Source organism: Geotrypetes seraphini, chromosome 2 (assembly GCF_902459505.1).
Source record: "Geotrypetes seraphini chromosome 2, aGeoSer1.1, whole genome shotgun sequence".
Classification (NCBI taxonomy): Eukaryota; Metazoa; Chordata; class Amphibia; order Gymnophiona; family Dermophiidae; genus Geotrypetes; species Geotrypetes seraphini.
In genome coordinates this window covers 413,516,205-413,542,228 of record NC_047085.1, presented here as the reverse complement: position 1 = coordinate 413,542,228, position 26,024 = coordinate 413,516,205, and the positions used below count along the sequence as shown (strand labels likewise).

General features: G+C 48.6%; 1 protein-coding gene across 1 annotated transcript in view; it reads right to left on the bottom strand.

Annotated features, from left to right (window-relative positions):
* Positions 1 to 26,024, bottom strand: part of COL28A1 (collagen type XXVIII alpha 1 chain) — a 312,775-nt gene that overhangs the window by 261,180 nt on the left and 25,571 nt on the right. The window contains exons 5-7 of the mRNA XM_033931029.1: positions 8,950 to 9,006; positions 5,977 to 6,030; positions 2,676 to 2,717 (exon numbers count right to left, since the gene is read on the bottom strand). Of these exons, the coding sequence (XP_033786920.1) occupies positions 2,676 to 2,717; positions 5,977 to 6,030; positions 8,950 to 9,006 (153 nt within the window). The remainder of the gene's footprint in view (positions 1 to 2,675; positions 2,718 to 5,976; positions 6,031 to 8,949; positions 9,007 to 26,024) is intronic.

The following is a 26,024-nucleotide window of genomic DNA, read 5'->3' as shown; positions in this document are numbered from 1 at the left end:
GGAAATATAGACCACTTGCAAGCAAATAAGGGACTATGTTCTTCCTCAAAATACCAACACATGACATTTCAGTCATGGTAAGTCAGCATGTTCATTAATATGTGAGATGTGAATAAGATTTCTGGTTTGACGTAAGATAAAGACAATTTATTCCATGACAAAAAAAGAGCTAGAAGAAGCAAAGAACAAATTAAGTTCTGTAATTTTATCTGCAAAGAAGCAGCTAAATATGATAATAACATGTAACTTTTACTAATAAATAATTTAACTGTATAATACAGCAAATGCTGAATTAAAAAGCATGGAGAGGCATTTTCAATAGGACATCTAAGTCAGAGTTTGGACGTTTTGAGAAAGACATCCAGAAAATCAGTAGAAAAATGTCCATTCTCAAAACTGCTACACAGCTTTTTTTTTTTTTTTTTCCTTTTCAAAAATAAGTGTTAACCCTTAGTACTTCTATCATTTTTTTTAACAGTCCCAAATATAAAGACATCCACATGAAAAACGCATAAAAGCAAGCTGTTTGGATATGATACCCAAGTGTCCTACCCTGTCAGAACAGCTTGCCATCAGCTGATCACAAGGGAATACCCGATCAGCTGAGCCAGTTTCGGGGAATCCTGTTGGCTCAGCTGATCACGGATTACCCTGCCAAAATCACTTGAACTGGCATGGAGATCTAATTCCTCTCTCCCTCCCTCATACCCACCGATCCCCCAGCCCCCTCCACAGAAAGCCCTTGTCCTATACCCCTCCCCCAACATCCCCTGACACCACCCCCCTGACATCTCCATACTCTCCTGACATCCTCCGCACCTTCCAAAGAAAAATTGGTAGAACGGATGCCCACTCCCTCCTGCTGCCAGGCCCCATTGAACCCTGACACCCCTCACCAAACTGTGGCACCCCATCCTGACATAACCCAAATTCCTAGCACCCCACTCTGACACCAGCCATAGTCTGGGGAGAAAGCAAAGTGGGGGGGGGGTGTGGAAGTGAGGGCACTTTGTGTAGAGATTTGAGTGTGGAAAAGAGATGGTGAGGGTTAGATCCAAGAGAATTAGTCAAGTGTTTTGCAAGTGAAAGGCAGACTGAAAAGAAGTCAGCCGAAATTTAAAATGCACAAAGTCAACATGAGTATGGGATTTCAGCCAAAAGACATTCCTCAGATCCAACATAGGAATGTAAGAAGCGAATCATACAGGTTAACCAGGGCTGGGGTTTGGCATGCCTTACAGAACGTGAAATGGGAGGAGCAAGGGTATCAAGAGCAGAAGAAAGAATATAGAAAGAGACTGCCTCATTGACAGACAAAAAAGGATACCTGACCCAGCCCCCGCTCATGCCCTACTCCTACCCCCTGCCCCACCCACAATGCCCTGGCCCTGCCTCCCACTAGCCTGACCTCTAACCCACCCCACCCCTCAGCGCAGCCTCTCTCTAATCTCACTTTCTCTCCAGTTCTCCACCCGGGCCTCCCCAGAGTTGGGTATGACTCTCTGAGTCTCCCCTGTCCCTACATAAGAATAAGATTAGCCTTACTAGGTCAGACCAATGGTCCATCTAGCCCAGTAGCCTGTCCTCACAGTGGCCACTCCAGGTCATTAGTACCTGCAAAAACCCAAAGAGAGCAACATTCCATCCAGGATAAGCAGTGGCTACAGATCCAGAGCAAGCAGTGGCTTCCCCCATGTCTATCTCCTCATGTCTCCTCAGCTACCTCTTTTCCAAGCTGAAGAGCCCTAATCTTTTCAGCCTTTCCTCATACGAGAGGAGTTCCATCCCCTTTATCATCTTGGTCGCTCTTCTTTGAACCTTTTCTAGTGCCACTTTATCTTTCTTGAGATAAGGAGACCAGAACTGAATGCAATACCCCTAGGTGAGGTCACACCATGGAGCGATACAGAGACATTATAACATTCTTAGTCTTGTCAACCATCCCTTTTCAATAATTCCTAGCGTCTTGTATGCTTTTTTGGCCACTGCCCACATTGGGGGGAAGTTTTCATCATATTGTCTACAATGACACCCAGATCTTTTTCTTGGGCACTAACCCCCAAGGTGAACTCTAGCATCTGGTAACTACGATTTGGGTTATTCTTCCCAATGTGCATCACTTTGCATTTGTTCACAATAAATTTCAGCTACCACTTGGACACCCAGTCTTCCAATTTCCTAATCCGCGCACAAAAATGTAGCACATGAAATTATCTGTCACAAGCCAGCCTACGATCGTTTCGTAGCCTAGATGCTACTTCCTCAGGGCCATGTTATGGTGCTATTTGCACGAGGATGGCCCTGAGAAAGTAACATCTAGGCTACAAAACAATCATAGGCTGGCTTGTGACAGATAATTTCATGTGCTACTTTTTTGTGTGCAGATTAGAAATGTATTGTTCCTCTTGTTTTGGTTTTAAACATAAGTATATTTTGCAGAGGGTGCCTGCTTATAGCAGCAAAAGTTTTTTCTGCTTATGATGGATAGATGGTGAAGAGGGTTACCCCACCTATATAACAGGGTTTGTCATTTTGCTATGAAAGCAACACTGCCCTGGTAGCTTCTGTGCTTGGTCTAAATATTTCTGGTGGGAGTTTTTGTTTTGTTTGGATGGTATCTATTACCCCCCAGCCTCTTTTTTTAAATATTATTATATCCAATGAACTGCACTCACCGTTGCACCTTTTTCTCCTTGTTCTCCTTTCGCAGAATCACCCTTAAGACAAAAATAAGTCAGTCACTAAGTGCATAGCTTCATTAGCCTTGATGTCAGGCTAAATCTAAAGAGGTTGCTCAAACTACAGCGATAGGAGAACATCTGTATAGATTATATCCCATTCCATTAGGATTTCACATTTTATATTCTATTTTTCAGATATCTTTCAAAATCAAAAGCCTTCTTATCTTCTCAACAGAGGACACAGAGAGGTGAACTATCAAAGTGATCTAACAACCACCACTGAGTTATATAGCTAGATGAAAACTTTTGAAATGTATACCCCTGAGTGGCTAAACATAACTGGACAGCTCCTGCAGGGGATTGTTTTGTGGTTTGCAGCAGGAGGGTGTGGGCATCCTTCCTGCCAATGTTGTTGTTGGCGGGGGTGTTGGCAGGAGGGATTGCGCATCCCTCCTGTTGGGGGTTTATTTTGCAGTTTGTGGCAGGAGGGATTGGGCATCCCTCCTGCCAGCCAACTTGCGGTGGGGTTCATGGGTTCCCTGTCATGGCCACTCAGCTGATCACAACAGGGAGATTTCCTTGCCACAATCAGTTTAGCGGTTGTGTCTTTGTGAAATGTAGGCCAGCATTTCAATGGCCTGCATTTCAGGCGCCTATCATGGCCCTAAGGAGATGCCTAGAGCATCTTAAGCTCGCCTAAGGCCACTTCTGGGTGAGACCACGCCCACACCCAGCCTTGGGCGAGCTTAAGCATCCCTAGGCACCTCCCTGCACCCGCGACAGATGCCTAGAGTGTAGGCGGCCTGCCTCTGGTTGTTGTTTTTAGAAAACGTGCGTCCCGATTGGCTGGTTAGACAGTGGTAGGACATCTACTGCCGCCTACAATCGAGACGTTGTTTATAGAAGATGGCCCTATATGTTCAGCCTTGCCTGCAAAGGCATTCCCTGCTGTGTAGAGTTCTAGCAGGATGTAGGTCTGACAGACAAATTAATTCTTTACATGCTATGAGACTACTTATAAACTCAGTTTAAGAATAACAAAAGGATATTGTACTGCAGGAGGTCCTGAGACAAAATAGGTCCCCTTTTATGGTAGGAAAGAAAAATGTATCACAGTCTATGAAGAGTTCCATTCCTGTTGGAACTTTTTTGTGAAAATAAATTACTTCATTTTTACCATTATTTCACTTGAAAGTGCTTCATGAATTAGAAGAAATAGGACATATTACATTAATGGACCTGATATTTATTATGATTTAACCTTGTTGGAAAGCCTCCTGCCCGGTTAAATTGCAGTGAGTGGGTTGGGAAGAGATATTCAGTAGTACTTAACTCGACCTTAGTGCTAGGGCAGGGGTCTCAAAGTCCCTCCTTGAGGGCTGCAATCCAGTTGGGTTTTTCAGGATTTCCCCAATGAATAAGCATCAGATCTATGTGCATGCACTGCTTTCAATGCATATTCATTGGGGAAATCCTGAAAACCCGACTGGATTGCAGCCCTCAAGGAGCGACTTTGAGATCCCTGTGCTAGGGCATCCCAGGGGTAGAGTCTGGGTGGAGCTTGGAAATGTATGGGCTTATAAGGCAAGTAAGACTACATAAATAGCAGTCCTAACTTAGCCTGATTGACTATGTGGGTACAGCACTACTGTAAATATCATCTATACTTGGACAACTTCCGGGTACCACCAAAGATCCAGATATTCAGTGCTGTTACCCAGATAGGGCCCAGTATTGAATATCCAGATCTAATATAATAGGCGGCAGTCAGTGTTTAAATAAAGATTGTTTTATCAGTTCAGACTGTAGAAACAAATGCAGTTTTGCCTTTATGAATGGCACTTAAGAGTGATCAGCATAAAAATATCTCCTGCAAGGCTGTTGGTCTAACCCATCATTTTTAATTTTTAATTGGTATGACTAAATATAGAAACATAGAAATAGACGGCAGATAAGGGCCACAGCCCATCTAGTCTGCCCACTCCAATGACCCTCCCCTACCTTTCTCTGTGAATAGATCCCACGTGTCTATCCCATTTGGCCTTAAAATCAGGCACACTGCTGGCCTCAATAACCTGAAGTGGAAGACTATTCCAGCGATCAACCACCCTTTCAGTGAAAAAGAATTTCCTGGTGTCCCCGTGCAGTTTCCCGCCCCTGATTTTCCACGGATGCCCCCTTGTTGCCGTGGGACCCTTGAAAAAGAAGATATCTTCTTCCACCTCGATGCGGCCCGTGAGATATTTGAATGTCTTGATCATGTCACCCCTCTCTCTCTGTGTTCCTCGAGTGAGTACAGCTGCAACTTATCCAGCCGTTCCTCGTACGGGAGATCCTTGATGTTGTAACTCGCTTAGTAAATCTAAATAAGCGATTCATCAAATTAAAATGAAACTTGAAACTTGAAGTGCTGCAGTGATATAAAGTTACCTAGTTTCAGGCTGGTGATTTTAGGATGGTACTGGATTTCTGACCATATTATAGTGTATTATGGGATTTGCAGCACTGATTTCAAGGAGCAGGATCAGGCACTACCAAGCCCATACTGCTTTGAGATTTAAGTTCGAAATCAGGACTGGCTAGAAATCTCTAGCCTAAAACTGGGTAACTTGGCGTCTCTGATGTTGCAGCTCTAGAACTCTGGGGGCTTCCTGCCCTTTTCAATGGAATCTGATCCTCCCCTCATCCTGGACCTCACTCAGCTCCAGAGTACTGCATCTTACTCAACACAGGGTTTCCAGATTTCTTCTTGAAGAAAAGAGGACAGGTGGCCCCCACCCTATTCCACCCCAACCTTGCCTCATTCCATCCCCAGCCTCGCCCCATTCCACCCTTAGCCTCGCCCCCCCGCCCCCCCATCTCCTTTTCCAAGCTCGGGGCCACATAAGGAGGGCCTCCGTGCGTGCTGAGATGAGACGCAATGATGCCCCATGTCATCGCATCACATCCATGCATGCTCGGAGGCCCTCTGGACGTGGCCCCGAGCTCGCGAAACCCAAACAAGCTACCAGGGTTTGGAAATCTGACAGAGCACCCAGACAGTCCTCTGAAAGGAGGACATGTCCAGATTTTACCAGACATCTGGTAACCCTAACTCAATAGCCCTACAGCTCAGCCAGCTGGACAGGAAACAAATAGTCTTATCTAACCTGGAATCACCATGTGCAAATTTTAGAACAATGGGGTCAATACTGAACTGTTGACTGTCAGTGTTTTAAAACAAAAACAAAAAAACCTGACAGCCAACAGCTGAATATTGACCCCACTTTTTAAAATCATGTTTTACTCCATATACCTGGTTTCCTTTAGGTCCTCGCTCGCCTTTCTCGCCACTCCTTCCATGCGCACCCTGGAATAAAGAAGCCAAATACTGTAAAGTTACTCATAATATGTTTCTTCTTATAGCACTACAGAAAGAATCAGACCTCGACATCAAGTAAAACAAACCAAAAACTACCAAAGTTTACCATTCTTCATTTCTTCCACATATAGGGCTAAGGTAGGTGCACTGAAGCCCAAAGGAATTGAAAGGGTTTTTGGTGCATTTACCACAGCAACATCTCTTCCGCAGCTTTGTTAAAGGGGTCCATAATTTATAGGACCAGTCTATTTGATACATAGCAGTTGGTGAATGCAATATGCTTGGCGCTTCTGATTTTAGGTCTTTGTAGTCTGGAGGGGCACAAAAATTGATCCCAGCCTAATGTCTCCTTTCATTGATGGTAGTGAAGCAGGTGGGGGGCAGTACTAGTGGGTTAGTCACACAAGGCAGAGCTATAGCTCACTGAGGTCCTGGGTGGATTCCAATCGGATTCTATTCAATTATCCAAAAACAACTTTCCACTGTTAGCCCCCCCTTCTCCCACCACTATCAATCACATCAGACCCTCATTCTCCCAGCCGGCTGCACAAGCAATAGTCCTCTCTCTTCCAAATACTTGCAATAACCTAATGCCTCTCCTAGCTTCCTACATCATCAACAAACCACTCTCTCCCATCTCTCTTCATCAATAACAGACCCCCTTGCCTCCTGCATCAGCCATAGTAGGCATTTTTCTCCAAACCGTCTGCTTCAACAACAAGCCGGTCCCTCTAGTTCCTGCTTTTGCATCAGCCCCCATCCTAGTCCTCTGCATCAGCTCCCCCATTCTCCAAATCCAGCAACCGTTGCACCTTCTCCTACCCCTGTATCAGCCTTTCTTCCCACCCACCCCAGCAGACAGAACTCTGCTGTTTCACTAGAAAGGTTTGAAAACAAGAACAGGAAGTGCCCATTCTCTCATTACAAAGACTTTCTAGTGACAGAAACAGAGCTGGAAAAATAGCAGACAATGGGGGGGAGGAAGAACAGAAGCTTCTGCTACCTCCCAGGGACTCTGCCGCAGCTGCTGGCTCTGATCATTTCACCCAGTTGTTGCAACAGCTGCCAGGTGACATCATCAGAACTCAAACCTTCTGGGGTGTTTTAATGGGGTTTTTCAATTATAACTAAAAATCAGAAGTCCTAAATATGCTTTGCATGAATGAAAACCTCTACTCCATCAGAGTCTGTATCTCTCTACTACACATAAGCACTCATAATAGTACTTTATTCCTTAGAAATAAAATGGGCACCATTTCAATGAAAATCTATTTTGGTGAAAGTAAAAGATGCATTACATTAAGATTTTCTAACACACATGTATCCTGATCCAATCTTTTTTTTTTTTTTTTTTACTTTTCTCGCTCTTTTCCTGACTCATATCATATTTCATAATTTCTTCTTTCATTTTCTTTTAATTTTTAGTCTATTATTATATACTAGTCTTTAAGCCCGTTACATTAATGGGTGCTAGAAAGCAGCCCCTTTTCCCTCTCCCCCTCCAGTTCCTCCCTGATTCTCTCTCCATTAACGGATGTTAGAGTAGATTTCTGTATGTCTGGTTTTGGTTTTTTTTTTATTTATCTCTTTCTCCTTGGACGCTCTCTGTCTGTCTGTCATTCTTTCTGTCTGTGTCTGTCCCTGGCCCCCTGTCTGTCTATCTTTATTTCTAACTCTATGCTCTTCCCTCAATCCTGCATGTGACCTTTTTTCTTTCTCCTCTCCACTTCCTTCCAACGTCTGCTTCCCCTGTCCCCCACACTTCCATTCAGTGTCTGTCTCCCTCTCTCTACCCATTCCATCTACTATTCACCCTCTGTCCCCTTCCATTCACTGCCCTCTCTTCTCTTTCCATCCATTGTCTGTTCTCTCTCTATCTGTTCCATATGGCATCTCCTCCTTCCTTTCCCCCTTCCTTTTCCCTTGGTCTGGCATACCTTCCTCCTTCCCTCCATGCCCTGCCATCTCTTCTTCCCTCCAAGCCATTCTCTCCCCCTCTGCTCCCTTTCCTCTTGGCAGCAGCAGCAGAATTCACAATTCATTGCTGTTGCTGGCTTCAGGTCTTCCTCTCTGGCGGGTTCTGTCTTCATGAAAACAGGAAGTAGGCAGGACCCGCCAGAGAAGAAGGCATGAAGCCGGTAACAGCAGCAAATTGTAAACGCTGCTGCTGCCTGAATCACCCGAGGCAGATCGCTTCTCTCCCCTCCCAGCCCAACCCTCGGTAACTCTCTTATGTCTCCCTCCCAGCAAGATGACCTTAAGAAACCTCCAACAGTGGACAAACTGCCGGCGCCGCCATTGTGAAACCACCACCGCAACCGCCACTCTCCTGCCGGTCCTCTAAGCGCAAGTAATAGGGGTCCGACAAACAGCCAAATACAGCCGCCCTGAACCTACCCGGAGACTCCCTGCGCGGGGGGAACCGCCGCCGGCGTCGCCACTATCACCACCCCCCTGAGCCGCCACTACTGCTGCATCCGATGCTGCCCCGCTCCCCACGCTGCGGACCCAGGCCGGGGAGGAGGCGGTGGCGGCAACGGCAACAACAGTGGATTCCGGGAACAGCGGCTGCCTTCCCCGCCTCTCTCGCCGGCCGACTGCCGAGATTGAGGAGCCGCCACCGCGAAAAACTTTGTGTGGCCATTGTAACGCTGGTAACAGGAGAGCAGGATGTCCAGCCTGGGGTCCGCGCATGCGCATTCCTTCGGCCACGGAACTACTGATCATGGAAGCACGCGGATAGGAATGCGCATGTGCGAGTTAGCCTTTTTATTATATAGGATGATGTTATACTCTCGGTCTTTTCAATTTTTTTTTTTTTAAATTAGCATTAACTTCCAAGTGGAAACTACTATCTAGTATTTCATGGTGTCTCTATCTTGTAAGTAAAAATTAAATTGAACTTACAGGAGGACCATGTGCTCCTTGTTCTCCCTTTTCACACTCACAAGGCTTTTGATCACACTGTTGAGGAACAGAGAAAAGAAAAGTTTGTTCAATCACAGAAATGAATGATCTAGTTTCTGTGCAGGCCATATGTCTTTAAAAGTGGCTAACATTTATCGGCCTCTTTTACAAAGCCGCGCTAGCCACTGCGCTGCGCTAACGGCCCCGAAGCCCATAGAGATTTAAAGGGCTTCAGGGCTGTTGCCGTGCGGTAGCCCTAGCGCGGCTTTGTAAAAGAGGCCGTATGTCTTCTGAAATAATGCATTTCTACAGCAGTGTAAATTGTGTTCCTCATTTTCTTCTATAATGGTCCCCACAGAAACAAATACTGGTGACTATGGACCAGATGTATCTAGCGATTCCCATCAGCGCAAAATAGGAGAAATCCATTGGTACATCTGACCCATTAGGTAACTAGCAAAACTTGGTATGTATACAGCCATAAAGTGAAATGTACAAGGCGCAGGAAATTATTTAAAATAACACAAATCTTAAAAACATATATGACACTTTGGTTTTCACTGTGCAGCGCTTAGACAGGAGACTTATACAACTACTTATTTTTGATTCTGGTTGTTTCAATCAATCTGGTTTTTCTGATATTCTACATACTAACATCCACTGTTCCCTCTAAGCTGAGCAGGAGTCCTCCACCCACAGTCTCACCAATAGAGGGTGCTGTTTTACTGTCACATTTTTCAATTGTGAGGGACATGCAAGTTCTGCAGGACTCCAGGGAACATACCTGTCCTTAGCGACTGAAAATATTCCACCCCCTAGTGGTAGCAATGCAGCTGGAGGACACCTGCTCAGCTTAGACCCCCCAGTTGTTTGGATATCACCATTGTAGCTTATGTATCAGTTTTATGCATGTCATTTGTTTTTAAAATTTGTGTTATTTTAAATAAATTCCTGCGCCTTGTACATTTCCCTGCAGTTTTGTTTTGGCTTTTGTTCCACATCTTCACTGCAGGTTCTGTTTCTTTTTTTGTTTTGTTTTGTTTTACAGTCATACAGTAACAACAACATCTCATCAAAGACAGTGAAGCATGTTGATCAGAACTCTAAAGCAGAGCTTTCAAAACTATGATCATGACCCCAAACCCATAGGACATCATTAGTGCATGCCACCCAGGGGGTCACATACTTTCTATGCCACGCAAATTGGGATCATGACCACAGAAAGATTGGTGAGTGCTGCTATGAAAACTAGAGGTGCTAAATTGCACTACTGAGTTTTTTTATTTTATTTAAAATTTCTCGTCTGTTGCACTCCCTGAAGAGATCAATCAATGTGGTATACTACATGCAGTAACAACAGGGCCTTTACTCAATTCTCATCCTTCTTGACTTGTCTGCTGCTACTGTTAATCACTGCTTACTACTTGATACACTGTCTTTACTTGGATTCCATGAATCTGTTCTCTCCTGGTCTGCCTCCTACCTCTTCCATCACACCTCTAGTATATACGTTGGTAGATCCTCCTCTGCTGCCATCCCACTAGCAGTTGGTGTGCCCCAAGGTTCTGTCTTAGGACCTCTTCTCTTCTCTCTCTCTCTCCTCATCCCTTGGTCCCTGATCTCCTCCTATGGCTTCCAGTATCACCTATATGCTAATGATTCCCAGATCTACCTCTCTACTCCCAAGATTTCACCAAAAATCCAAGAAAAAGTCTCCTCCAGCTTGTCTGACACTGCTGCCTGGATGTCCCGCTGCCACATGAAACTATACATGGCCAAGACTGAGCTGCTCCTTTTTCCTCCCAAACCCTCTGCTCTGCTCCTTCCATTCTCTGTTTCTAGCAGTAATATTGTTATCATTCCCATCTCCTCTGCTTGTAAACTTGGAATTGTTTTCAACTCTGACCTCTCATTTTCTATGGACATCCAACAAACTGCAAAAGCTTGTTGCTTCTATCTCTACAACATCTCCAAAATTTACCCCTTCCTTTCGGAGCACACTACCCGGACTTTTGTCCACACCTTTGTAACCTCACAGTTAGATTATTGCAATTTACTTCAAACAGGTCTCTCACTGAACCACCTCTCCTTCCTGCAATCTGTGCAAAACTCTGCTGCACGACTTATTTTCTGCCAACCTCACTACACTCATGTTACCTCTCTCCTCAAATCACATCAAGAGAGGCCTAGAGAAAATCTTTGGATGGTTCCAAGCAAATGGTCTAGTAGCTAACAAAGAAAAGACAGAACTACTTCTCATAAATAAATGGGGAGGTAACAGCCCTGGCTTCCACTTAACACTAAACGGCAATGCCTTAGAACCATCAAAAACCCTATCTCTCCCAACATGCAATGTCTAATATAGTAATATTCCTGGTACCCACAATCTTTGACTACTGCAATGCAACCCTGCTGGGTTTACTGAAATACATGATCAACTAGGTTTTTGCAAAGTAAATTAAGACAGACGAGTGCCACCCCACTACTGAAAGAGTTACACTGGCTCCCGACTGAGAGCAGGGTGAAATTCAAAATCTTATTGCTGATACACAAAACTGATCACCTCTGAGAACCGCAATACCTAGCAGCCAGACTACAAAACCATACACCCCTTTGCGCTCTGCACTCAAGCCAAGAGTCCCTTCTACAAATACATCATATACAAAAGGATCAGGTCAAGAATGCTCTCGGTAATGGCTCCAACGTGATGGAATGCTCTACCAAAGGAATTAAAGCTAGAAAAAGACACTGGAATTAAAGCTAGAAAGGGATAAAGACTATCCTTTTCTCAGACTGCTTCAACTGAAATGGACAGAGAGTGGAAGCTAGAACTTTCAGGGATGTGTGTAAATAGATTGTACAGTGGTGCCTCACACAACGAACTTAATTCGTTCCAGGAGCAAGTTTGTTATGCGAAAAGTTCGTTATGTGAAACGCGTTTTCCCATAACAATACATGTTAAAAAAAATAATTCGTTCTGCAGCATAAAATATGCTAAGATGACATAAAAAAAGATAAATTTGTCAAAATGGTGAAAATGGTGGTCTTGCTGAGGCCAAACTCTTTGACGAGGTCACACTGTTTTACCCCACATTCACTCCTTCTAATTATTTCCCGTTTCATTTCAACAGAAATCACCTTCCTGCTTTTTTTAGAAGCCATGATATATAAAAAATATTGAGTTTATCTTAAAAGGACGACTGTATACAGTGAGAGAGGGCAGTTAAGCGCAGTGACTAACGACTGCCTGCAGTGCCTGCGTGGAAGGATGCAATACATCAGCAGCTCGGGTGACTTCGTTGTGTGAAACGAAGTTCATTGTGTGAAACGAAGTTCGTTGTGTGAAACGAAGTTCATAGTGTGAAGTTCGTTGTGTGAAACGAAGTTCGTTGTGTGAATCAAGACATGAAGTTCGTTGTGTGCAGCGTTCGTTGTGTGAGGCGTTCGTTATGCGAGGCACCACTGTATTTAGTTGAAATGGCCAAACTCTTTTATATATATATATATATATATCCTATATAATAAAACCGCTAGCCGCACATGCGCAGTCCAACTTTCGTGATCTGTAATCCCTGTTCCATGTTCAGTAGGTCCGCGGCCAAGCAGGAGTGCGCATGCGCGAGTCCCCAGCTCCTAGCTACACGCGCAGCACTGGCCGCCATTGCTGGACTCCCTGCTCTTCGGTAACTCAGCAGTGGATAAAGACACCGCCGATCTCCGTTCCTCCCGGGAGGGGGGGGGTCTGGGAGGAGAGGGATCGCGGCCACTCAGCGCCCCCACCGAAGAGCCCAGCAACTTTCGCGCCGCAGCAGTAGGGAACAAGTCGACGACTCCCCCCTCCCGCACCAACCGCTGCCGCTCCTGTTTGAAGCGGCCTGATGAGGTTCGCGGCCGGTTGTAGCGAACCTCGCAGGCCGCTCTCCACATGAAGCACGTTCCCTCTGACGCGATCGCGTCAGAAGGAACATGCTACCATATGGAGAGCGGCCTGCGAGGTTCAATACAGCCGCCCATGAACCTAAGCAGGCCGCTTTGAACAGGAACAGGAGCGGCAGCAGCGGCAGGAAACATGGATGCATGGAGGAAGGTAAGAACGGGAGGTGAAGCCAAAAAAGAAGGGCCCTGGAGCAGCCAGAAAAGGGAGCTGTTTTGGTGGGAGGGTTGTGCTGAGTGCACGAAGCAGGCAGGCAGCCATTGCACATCAGAGGGAGAGGCAAAGGGGGCTGCTTTGGGGGGATGGATGTGCTGGGGGCCGACAGCAATCATGGGGGGAACAGAAGAGGGCCACGGAGCAGGCAGGCATGGCACAACAGGGGGCCAGAGGGAGAGGCAAAGGGGGCTGCTTTGGGGGAATGGTTGTTCTGGGGGCAGAAAGCAATCATGGGGGGGACATAAGGGGGCCACAGAGCAGGCAGGCATGGCACAACTGGGGGCCAGGGGGGGGAGGGAAAGGGGGCTGCTTTGGGGGATGTTTGTTCTGGGGGCAGACAGCAATCATGGGGGGGGGGGACAGAAGGGAGCCAAGAAGCAGGCAGGCATTGCACAACAGGGGGAGAGGGAAAGGAGGCTGCTTTGGCAAGCAGGGGGGCCAGGGAGACAGACAGAAAGAAAGACGCACAGACAGGGGTCCAGGGTGAGACACAGACACAAAGAATGACAGACAGACAGCATCCAGGGAGAGAGAGAGAGATAAATAAAAAACAAAAAACAGACATACAGACATCTACTCTAGCACCCGTTATTGTAACGATCTTAAACACTAGTATATATATATATATATATATATATGTAGGAAGATTAATTTGGTATAAACATGTGTATATAAGTAGGATGATCAATGTGCTGGTAACATAAGTAGGATGATTGGGACAATTTGCACCCAAGAGTGCTCAGAGAGCTGTGCGATGTTCTGGCAGAACCGTTAGCCATGCTCTTCAATCTCTCCCTAAGTACGGGGAGAGTCCCCCTGGACTGGAAAACAGCTAACGCCGTTCCTCTGCACAAAAAGGGTTGCAGAGCAGAGGCTGCGAATTACAGACCAGTGAGTCTCACATCAATAGTGTGTAAACTCATGGAAACTCTACTTAAAGGTAAATTAGACACGATAACGGATGAAGGGAATCTAAGGGATCCCTGTCAACATGGATTCACCAGAGGCAGGTCATGCCAATCCAATCTTATAAGCTTCTTCGATTGGGTGACAGGAAAGCTAGACTTGGGAGAGTCTCTGGACATAGTGTACTTGGATTTCAGTAAAACTTTCGACAGTGTCCCACACCGTAGACTATTAAACAAGATGAAATCGATGGGTTTGGGTGAGAAACTAACTGCATGGGTCAGTGATTGGCTGAGTGGAAAACTTCAGAGGGTGGTGGTCAACGGCACCCTCTCTGAGACATCGGAGGTGATTAGTGGAGTGCCGCAGGGCTCAGTCCTGGGACCATCCCTTTTCAACATATTCATAGGGGACTTGACCCGGGGGCTTCAGGGTAAAGTAGCACTGTTCGCCGACGATGCCAAACTGTGTAACATAGTAAGTGAAAGCAACCTCCAGGATAGTATGACACAAGATCTGATCACGTTAGAAAACTGGTCCTCGACATGGCAGCTAGGCTTCAACGCTAAAAAATGTAAGGTCATGCATCTCGGCAGAGGAAATCCATGCAGAACATACTCCTTGAATGGAGAAACGCTAGCTAGGACTTCAGAGGAACGGGACTTGGGGGTAATCATCAGTGCAGACATGAAGGCTGCCAAACAAGTAGAGAAGGCCTCATCAAAGGCAAGGCAAATGATGGGATGTATCAATAGAAGCTTTGTCAGCCGTAAACCTGAAGTCATAATGCCACTCTATAGAACCATGGTGAGACCCCATCTGGAATACTGTGTGCAATTCTGGAGGCCACATTACCGGAAAGATGTGCTTCGAGCTGAGTCGGTCCAGAGGATGGCCACTAGGATGGTCTCGGGGCTCAAGGGTCTCTCATCCGAAGAAAGACTGGGCAAACTGCAGCTCTATACCCTAGAGGAGCGCAGGGAAAGGGGTGACATGATTGAGACATTTAAGTACGTCACGGGTCATGTCGAGGTGGAAAACGATATATTCTTTCCCAAGGGACCCTCGGTCACAAGGGGGCACCCGCTCAAACTCAGAGGAGGGAAATTTAGTGGTGACACCAGGAAGTATTTCTTCACAGAAAGGGTGGTAGATCACTGGAACAGACTTCCGGTGCAGGTGATCAAGGCCACCAGCGTGCTCGACTTTAAGAATAAATGGGACATCCACGTGGGATCCCTACGAGGGTCGAGTTAAGGAACTAGGTCATTAGCATTCAGACTTAATGGGGTGGGTCAATAGAGTGGGCAGACTTGATGGGCTGTGGCCCTTTTCTGCCGTCATCTTTCTATGTTTCTATGTTCTATGATTAATTATGCAATAATTATGCCGGCAGAGGAGGAAGCAGGATCCAGAGGGCAGCCGCCGGAGGAGTCGGGTAGAGGCAGGCAGGCAGGAGATTTAGCTAGGGGTAGCGGCGAGAGGAAGCTCCGCCCACCCCCCCGCGTCAGAGGCAGAGTCAGCGCCCGGGCTCCCCCTTAAAGGAGTCGAGCCGAGCGCGACCTGCACTCTGACCGCGTGCAGAGGAGGAAGCAGGATCCAGAGGGCAGCCGCCGGAGGAGTCGGGTAGAGGCAGGCAGGCAGGAGATTTAGCTAGGGGTAGCGGCGAGAGGAAGCTCCGCCCACCCCCCCGCGTCAGAGGCAGAGTCAGCGCCCGGGCTCCCCCTTAAAGGAGTCGAGCCGAGCGCGACCTGCACTCTGACCGCGTGCAGAGGAGGAAGCAGGATCCAGAGGGCAGCCGCCGGAGGAGTCGGGTAGAGGCAGGCAGGCAGGAGATTTAGCTAGGGGTAGCGGCGAGAGGAAGCTCCGCCCACCCCCCCGCGTCAGAGGCAGAGTCAGCGCCCGGGCTCCCCCTTAAAGGAGTCGAGCCGAGCGCGACCTGCACTCTGACCGCGTGCAGAGGAGGAAGCAGGATCCAGAGGGCAGCCGCCGGAGGAGTCGGGTAGAGGCAGGCAGGCAGGAGATTTAGCTAGGGGTAGCGGCGAGAGGAAGCTCCGCCCACCCCCCCGCGTCAGAGGCAGAGTCAGCGCCCGGGCTCCCCCTTAAAGGAGTCGAGCCGAGCGCGACCTGCACTCTGACCGCGTGCAGAGGAGGAAGCAGGATCCAGAGGGCAGCCGCCGGAGGAGTCGGGTAGAGGCAGGCAGGCAGGAGATTTAGCTAGGGGTAGCGGCGAGAGGAAGCTCCGCCCACCCCCCCGCGTCAGAGGCAGAGTCAGCGCCCGGGCTCCCCCTTAAAGGAGTCGAGCCGAGCGCGACCTGCACTCTGACCGCGTGCAGAGGAGGAAGCAGGATCCAGAGGGCAGCCGCCGGAGGAGTCGGGTAGAGGCAGGCAGGCAGGAGATTTAGCTAGGGGTAGCGGCGAGAGGAAGCTCCGCCCACCCCCCCGCGTCAGAGGCAGAGTCAGCGCCCGGGCTCCCCCTTAAAGGAGTCGAGCCGAGCGCGACCTGCACTCTGACCGCGTGCAGAGGAGGAAGCAGGATCCAGAGGGCAGCCGCCGGAGGAGTCGGGTAGAGGCAGGCAGGCAGGAGATTTAGCTAGGGGTAGCGGCGAGAGGAAGCTCCGCCCACCCCCCCGCGTCAGAGGCAGAGTCAGCGCCCGGGCTCCCCCTTAAAGGAGTCGAGCCGAGCGCGACCTGCACTCTGACCGCGTGCAGAGGAGGAAGCAGGATCCAGAGGGCAGCCGCCGGAGGAGTCGGGTAGAGGCAGGCAGGCAGGAGATTTAGCTAGGGGTAGCGGCGAGAGGAAGCTCCGCCCACCCCCCCGCGTCAGAGGCAGAGTCAGCGCCCGGGCTCCCCCTTAAAGGAGTCGAGCCGAGCGCGACCTGCACTCTGACCGCGTGCAGAGGAGGAAGCAGGATCCAGAGGGCAGCCGCCGGAGGAGTCGGGTAGAGGCAGGCAGGCAGGAGATTTAGCTAGGGGTAGCGGCGAGAGGAAGCTCCGCCCACCCCCCCGCGTCAGAGGCAGAGTCAGCGCCCGGGCTCCCCCTTAAAAGGGGGCGAGCCAACGGCGCGCGGCCGTTCGGCGCGCGGCGAAGGCGAGCGGCAAAGGCGCTCGCCTTAGCGAGAGCGCCTTTGCGAAGAGCCTTAAGAAGAGCCAAACAAGACACCATAGGGCAAATCCTTCATTCTAAACACCCTACTGCTCAGATCTCTCTAACACCAAACTTTTCAACTTACCCCTCAGAGGCCCTAACCTCATATAATTTCATACTATCTCTCATACTCTCATACTATCTCTCATACTCTCTCTTATACTCTCACATTTACTCTCCCCTTTTGTTATGGCAGGGCGGACAAGGAGTGTGAAACCTACAAGCAAGGTCGGCATCCCATGTACCGAGGTAATCCGGGAGATGACCTCAATCTACATACAGACGGAGGAGAACACAGCACCAGGAAAGGACGTCTCCATGCAGACCGAGACCATCCCACAGCAGTACATTTCGGCCTCCACACAGACAGAGGAGGTTTGCCAGCCAGGTGACGACATCATGCAGGAACTGAGGAGCCTCAGGGAGGAGGTGAAACGTCTGAGAGGCATTAGAGAGGATGAGGCCTATATCGATGGGATAGTGCAGGAACTGTCCCAAATCACAGAACAGGCCCGTAACGGATCTCCCACGGTGACACCAGGGCCGTCGCCACAGACACCAGGGCCGTCGCCACAGAAACCAACTGTTGGAGTTCAGGAGATGGATGGAGACACTGACTCCTGGCAGTTGGTGACCTCCTCCACAGGTAAGCGTAGGAGACCACCCCCCCCATTTACAATCTCTTCACCTTCTTACTCTTTCTCTCACCAGGGCAGCTCCACATCGACTCCACATCTGAACCTGAAGAACAGATTCCAAGTCTTGCAGGAGGAGACTACCGACGAGGAGCAAGACCAGGTCCAACACATATCTCCATCCCTGGGAACAATGGATCGACACACCCAAAAGAAGCGTAGAGTCATAGCCATTGGGGACTCCATGTTGAGGGGCACCGAGGGACCAATATGCAGACCGGATATGCAGTCGAGGGAGGTCTGCTGTCTTCCTGGAGCCAGAATACGAGATGTGACCACCTGTCTTGATAGACTTCTCAGGCCCCAGGACCACTTCCCCATGCTGCTCATCCACATCGGAACGAATGACACTGCAAAGAACACCCTGGAGGACATAACCAGTGACTTCAGAGCTCTGGGAAAGAGGCTGAAGCAGACAGGAGCACAGGTAGTATTCTCTTCAATTCTTCCTGTTAGGGGCAGAGGAAGGGACAGGGAAGAACGTATCCTGAAGACGAATGAGTGGCTACAGCGATGGTGCCGGGAAATGAACTTCGGATTCCTGAATCACGGAGAGGCACTACAGGGACTACAAGGACCAGACGGACTCCACCTGACCAACAGAGGCAAGAACGTCTTTGGACACCGACTAGCCCACCTACTTCGAAGGGCTTTAAACTAGGTAAGTCGGGGGTGGGTACCCACTTTTACACCGGAGCAGTAAGTAACAATCCTGATGTGGCAAACCAAAACTTCGATTCAAAGTATAAGGTAAGTACCCTTACTGCAAAAGAATCGCTAGGGGACACTTTAACTCAAATGGGTTGCTCTCTACACGAGCTAAATAAACAAAAAGAGTGGAGAGCTATGTATGTTAATGCACGCAGCCTGGGGAACAAATTTCTAGAACTGGAAACAGAAATAGTTAATGCAGACCTAGACATAGTAGCGATTTCCGAAACATGGTTCACAGACTCTCACGGGTGGGATATAACTATACCAGGATACAACCTGCTTCGGCAAGACAGAGAGGGTAAGTTAGGAGGAGGGGTAGCACTTTACCTCAAAGAAAATATCAAAACAACCAGGATCACGGATGTCAAGTATACTGGGGAATCCATCTGGGTAAACCTGGCCAGAGGCGGAGAAAAATGCCTGTACCTTGGTGTAGTGTACAGACCTCCAAGACAATCGGAGCTCAAGGACGCTGATTTAATTGATGACATTGAAAATATCACCTTACGGGGGGACGTTGTTCTATTGGGGGACTTCAACATGCCTGATGTAGACTGGAACACACTCTCAGCGACAACTTGTGATAGCAGGAGGATATTGACGTCCATAAGGGGAGTACGGCTCAAACAATTGGTACTAGAGCCCACTAGAGCCCAGGCCATCCTGGACCTGGTACTTACGAACGGGGAAAGTGTCTCAGAGATCTCGGTGGGAGAACCGCTAGCCACCAGTGACCATAACATGGTTTGGATTAACCTTAGGAAAGGCTTTCCTAGATCACAAACAAAAACAAGGGTACTCAACTTCCGGGGTGCTGACTTCGCACAAATGGCAGACTTCGTCCATCAGACGCTTCAGGTTCAAGAAAGAACGGATAATGTGGAGGTTATGTGGTCAACCTTGAAATCGACCCTTCAGGAGGCAACTATCCGCTACATAAAATCAGAAACTAAACAACAAAGAAGAAAGAAACCCCAATGGTTCACTGATAGGGTCTCGCGCCTCGTCAAGGAGAAGAAAAGAGCATTTCTCTCATACAAACGCACCGGGGAAAAAGAAGCAAACATTGAATACAGGACAAAGTCTGCAGCAGTCAAAACGGCAGTTAGGGAGGCCAAACTTCGAAGGGAAGAAACTCTAGCGAAGAACATCAAGAAAGGGGACAAATCATTCTTCAGGTACATTAGTGACAGGAAAAAGAACGCAAACGGGATAGTACGCCTTAGAACGCCAGACGGGAATTATGTGGAAACAGATTCTGAAAAAGCCAAACTACTGAATGATTACTTCTGCTCGGTCTTTACCTGCGAGGCACCAGGACACGGGCCACAGCTGGAAGCAATGCAAAGCAAGGAAGACCCATTTCAGAATTTTGAGTTCACACCAGCTGATGTTTACAGAGAACTGTCAGGACTCAAGGTGAACAAAGCCATGGGACCGGACGAGTTGCATCCAAGAGTGCTCAGGGAACTAGGCGATGTTCTGGCAAAACCGTTAGCCATGCTCTTCAATCTCTCCCTAAGTACAGGGAGAGTACCCCTGGACTGGAAAACAGCAAACGTCGTTCCTCTGCACAAAAAGGGTTGCAGAGCAGAGGCAGCGAACTACAGACCTGTGAGTCTCACATCAATAGTGTGTAAACTCATGGAAACTCTACTCAAAGGTAAATTAGACTCGATATTGGATGAAGGGAATCTAAGGGATCCCTGTCAACATGGATTCACAAGAGGCAGGTCATGCCAATCTAATCTTATAAGCTTCTTTGATTGGGTGACAGGAAAACTAGACTCAGGAGAGGCTCTGGACATAGTATACTTGGATTTCAGTAAAGCTTTCGACAGTGTCCCACACCGTAGACTATTAAACAAGATGAAATCAATGGGGTTGGGTGAGAAACTAACTGCATGGGTCAATGATTGGCTGAGTGGAAGACTTCAGAGGGTGGTGGTCAACGGCACCCTCTCTGAGACTTCGGAGGTGACTAGCGGAGTGCCGCAGGGCTCAGTCCTGGGACCATCCCTTTTTAACATATTCATAAGAGACCTAACCCGGGGGCTTCAGGGTAAAGTATCACTGTTTGCCGATGATGCCAAACTGTGTAACATAGTAAGTGAAAGCAACCTCAAGGACAGTATGACGCAGGATCTGATCACGCTGGAAAACTGGTCCTCGACATGGCAGCTGGGCTTCAACGCTAATAAATGTAAGGTCATGCATCTCGGCAGCGGAAATCCATGCAGAACATACTCCTTGAATGGAGAAACGCTAGCTAGAACGTCAGAGGAACGGGACTTGGGGGTAATCATCAGTGCAGACATGAAAGCTGCTAAACAAGTAGAGAAGGCCTCATCTAAGGCAAGGCAAATGATTGGATGTATCAATCGAAGCTTTGTCAGCCGCAAACCTGAAGTCATAATGCCACTCTACAGAACCATGGTGAGACCTCATCTGGAATACTGTGTGCAATTCTGGAGGCCACATTACCGGAAAGACGTGCTTCGAGCTGAATCGGTCCAGCGGATGGCCACCAGGATGGTCGCCGGACTCAAGGGTCTCTCATACGAAGAAAGACTGGGCAAACTGCAGCTCTATACCCTGGAGGAGCGCAGAGAACGGGGCGACATGATTGAGACATTTAAGTACGTCACTGGTCGCGTCGAGATGGAAAACGATATATTCTTTCCCAAGGGACCCTCGGTCACAAGGGGGCACCCCCTCAAACTCAGAGGGGGGAAATTTAGTGGTGACACCAGGAAGTATTTCTTCACGGAAAGGGTGGTAGATCAGTGGAACAAACTTCCGGTGCAGGTGATCAAGGCCACCAGCGTGCTTGATTTTAAGAATAAATGGGACATACACGTGGGATCCCTACAAGGGCCAAGTTAAGGAACTGGGTCACTAGCACTCAATGGGGTGGGTCAATAGAGTGGGCAGACTTGATGGGCTGTGGCCCTTTTCTGCCGTCATCTTTCTATGTTTCTATGTTTCTAATAACTCTGTATTGTAACACCGCTACAGAAGTCCATTATAACTCTGTATAGAGCCCATGTATTGCAACACCTCTACAGAAGCACATGTAAACAACTCTGAATTGACTTCCCAGTCATTAGTAGCAATATAGAAGCTCTCAATAAACATAAATGTCGCTGGTTCCCTATCCGCTTTCGTATAGAGTTCAGTCTCCTATTACTAACCTACAAATGTGTCCATTCTGCAGCCCCTCAGTATCTCTCCTCTCATGTCTCTCCGTACATGCCTCCTCGAGAACTCTGCTCCTCAGATGAGTTGCTTTGATCTGTACCCTTCTCTTCCACTGCCAATTCTAGACTTCGTTCCTGTCATCTCTCGCTGCCCCATATGCCTAAAATAAACTACCTGAGCCTGTGCATCACACCCCTTCCCTTACCTTGAGAAAGCCTTCAACTCATAGCCCTATTCCCCACTGCCCTCTGCTCACCACCCTAACCAGCAATTTAACCATCCCCTCTAACTGGAACCCCTACTACCTGGCATCCTGTTTGTCTGTCTTTATTGATGGACTGTGAGCTCATTTGAGCAGGGATTGTCTTCCTTTGTGACTCTGTATAGCGCTACATATGTCTGGTAGTGCTCTAGAAATAATTAACAGGAGTAAATGGGTCCCATTACATAAAATGAGAATTGCAGTAAATGCACTTAGATTGTAAAGCTGGAGACTCTAGTTTGAATCTCCCTCTCCATCACTGCTCCAAGCCCTCATGCACACCCCCTGCACTTAGATTGTAGGCCCCTTGGAGAGGAATCATTGTAACCAAGCAGTACAGCACTTACACACCAGTACTTCCCAAACTGTTCCCTGAAGTGACCCCATTTTAGGTCTTGAAAATTCACATGACCTCAGATGCAGACAAAGCAAATCTCTGCCCCTGCTCCCATTCATTCCCTACTGTGTGTATAAATGAGTGTGGAATGTGCGTGGGAGGAGGATGAGATGTGAGTGAGCTGGTCGGGTATTACATGGTGTGTGTTTGTGTGTGTGTGAGGAAGTTGGATAAGTGAATGAATATAAAGGACAGACAGGGTGGGGACAGTCTGGCATACCCCATTCACTCCCATCTGCACTGTAGTTTCTTTTTCCCTCTTCTTTCTCACTCCTTCCCATCCCCAACCCTTACATCAGTCTTGGCGCCTGTCTCACTCTGCAGGCTCACAGGTGACCTGGGTATCCTTCCTGCTGTGCTGTTTATTATCTCTGCTCCAGGCCAGTCCTCCCCTTGGCTGGGTCTGCACAGGCTGAATCCCACATTCTGTAACTGGCTTTCATGAAAGGAATAGCCCTGCAGCAATCCCTACCTCCTACCGATTCCATGCAAGCCAATAGGATGCTATAACTCAGCTTGCAGGGAGTCAGTGGAAAGAAAAGACTACAGTAGCAAAATCAACCGATAACATGCTGTCCAAGCTGAGAACACTGCTGTTTTTATAGGGGATTTTTTTTTTTTTTAATCTTCTGTAGAGTTTGGAAACCACTGCTGAACATTAATGGAGCCCTATCACCATCCTCTAGAGCAGGGTTCTTCAACCACCAGTCCGCAGACTGTGCCAGTCTGCAAATATTTCCTGCTGGAGGAGTGTGTGGCGCAGTGGTTGAAGCTACAGCCTCAGCACCCTGGGGTTGTGGGTTCAAATCCAGCGCTGCTCCTTGTGATCCTGGGCAAGTCACTTAATCCTCCATAGCCCCAGGTACGTTAGATAGATTGTGAGCCCACCTGGACAGAGAGGGAAAATGCTTGAGTAACTGATTGTTAAACCGCTTAGATAACCTTGATAGGCGGTATATAATAAACTTAAAACTTGAAACTGGTCCATGAAGAATTTGTGTCCCCTGCAAGCACGTGTCTGTCCGTCTTCTTTCCAGTTTGGCTGCTCCTTATCTTCAGAGCCAGCTGCGCTTTTTTTGCTGTGCAGCGAACAGTTGCTCTTGCACGCTGCATGTGGCTGACCCGGAGCATTCTGTTCTATTTGCATGCACTACTTTCAATGCATATTCATTGAGGAAATCCCGAAAACCCAATTGGATTCCGGCCCTTGAGAATAGAGTTGCCCATGTCTGCTATACCAAGGCACTCAGTTTGCTTATAAATTGCTTATGCAGAACCATGTCATCTAAGTTTGGCACATCCGGTGCTCTCCCCGATCCAACTCTTGGATCACCCAGTCAAAGAGATGAATCAAATTTGTCTTACAAGACCTACCTCTAGTAAAGCCATGCTGACTAAAACTGTGCTACCGTCTGTTTTAGCAGTGTTTCTACCACAGAAATCAGACTAATCTTCAATTTCTGGGTTGCTCTATGCCTATCTAGGTTCAAGGCAACTTACAAATCAAGAAGTTTACATTATGTTTAGGAGTTACAACAATGAAATATAAAGTAAGCTGTATACTATGAGGTAGTTACCAGAGATAGGAGATGTAGTAGTCATTCATTAGAGGGGAACATTGAGCTGTCATTAGAATTACAGTACAGCAGTTTAAAGTACAATACAGTTGAGTTAGATACAAGTAGATTGGCGTGATTATGTTACATAGAATTTGGGGAGAGAGCTTGTGTGGTTTCTGGAAGGTGAAATGCTGTGTAGGTTGCTGTGGAGGGCATACTTGTTAAGTATTGATGGAGTTTCTTTCGAAATATGAGGTAGTTAAGTTCTGTCTTGATAATTATTGGAAGATTTTTCCAGGTCTTGGTGCCAAGGTAGGTGAGTAGTGAGTTAAATATGTGTTTGTATTTTACACTAGGGAATGACACAGGGACAAATTTGTCCCCAACCCAGCAAGAACTCAATTTCTCCATCACCACGAGTTTTGTTGTTGTCCCTGTCCCTGTCCCATTCCTGTAAGCTCTGCCTTAACCAGACAAATCTCAAGCACTTATGATTTTAAAGTGTTTGAGGCTTATAATTCCCCCGATTGGGCAACCTTTTGCAAATTATTTTCTAAGTATGCCAAAACAAGTTGTCAATTTGATGATTGCCCTTCAAAGTTAATGAGAACTGCACCGTTTTCTTTAAAATCAAAAATGTTTGAGTGGATCATGTCATTATTGTAAAAGATTTGAAAGAATCTATTACTAATATAGCTAATTTTAGACCAATTGCCTCTATTCCATTATTTACAAAAGTGATTGAAGGTTCAGTCAATACACAACTTGTGGACTATTTAGATAAATTTGAAATTTTATAAAATTATCAGTCTGGTTTTCGATCAGGATTTAGTACAGAGATAGTACTGGCAGTGGCGTACCTAGGGGGGGGCGGGGGGGGGGGGGGGGGGGCCGCCCCGGGTACCAGCCCTAAGGGGGTGTTCCCGGCCTTGCCGTTCAGTCCCCCGCCACCCCCGAAGGACCGCTCGCCCCACTGACCTTCCTGCACCACCTGTGAAGCAGCCCGCAGCAGGATCGCGAAGTCAGCGTCAGCATCCCTGCGCTGCTTCCTGCGCCGCGATCCCACCCCTCCTCTGACGTCAGAGGAGGGGCGGGACCGTGGCGCAGGAAGCAGCGCAGGGATCGCTGACGCTGACTTCGCAATCCTGCTGCGGCTGTTCATAGGTGGTGCGGGGAGGCCAGGGGGGCGAGCGGTCCTTCGGGGTGGGTCGGGGCATCAGGCCTTCAGGGTGGGGCGGGCGGGCAGGCAAGCAGGCTTTCAAGGGGGAGGGGGTGACAGGCAGGCAGGCAGGCCTTCAAGGGGGGACAGGCCTTCGGGGGGGGGTGCAGACCTTCAAGGGGTGCAGGCCTTCAAGGGGGGCAGGCAGGCCTTCAGGGGGATGCAGGCCTTCAGGGGGGGGTGTAGGCCTTTGAGGGGGTGCAGACCTTCAAGGGGGTGCAGGCCTTCAAGGGGGGAAAGGCAGGCAGGCCTTCAAGGGGGGGACAGGCCTACAAGGGGGGGGACAGGCCTACAAGGGGGGGGACAGGCCTACAAGGGGGGGGACAGGCCTTCAAGGGGGGGTGCAGGCCTTCAAGGGGGGTGCAGGCCTTCAAGGGGGAGACAGGCCTTCAAGGGGGGGAAAGGCAGGCAGGCAGGCCTTAAAGGGGGGACAGGCCTACAAGGGGGTGGGACAGGCCTTCAAGGGGGGGACAGGCCTTCGGGGGGGTGCAGACCTTCAAGGGAGTGCAGGCCTTCGGGGGGGGGTGCAGTCCTTCAAGGGGGTGCAGGCCTTCAAGGGGGGGAAAGGCAGGCAGGCAGGCCTTCAAGGGGGGGACAGGCCTACAAGGGGGGGAGAAGCTACAAGGGGGTGGTACAAGCCTTCAAGTGGGGGACAGGCCTTCGGGGGGGGGTGCAGACCTTCAAGGAAGTGCAGGCCTTCGAGGGGGGTGGTGCAGGCCTTCAAGGGGGTGCAGGCCTTCAAGGGGGGACAGGCCTTCAAGGGGGGGAAGGCAGGCAGGCAGGCCTTCAAGGGGGGATAGGCCTACAAGGGGGGGGGGGGAGAA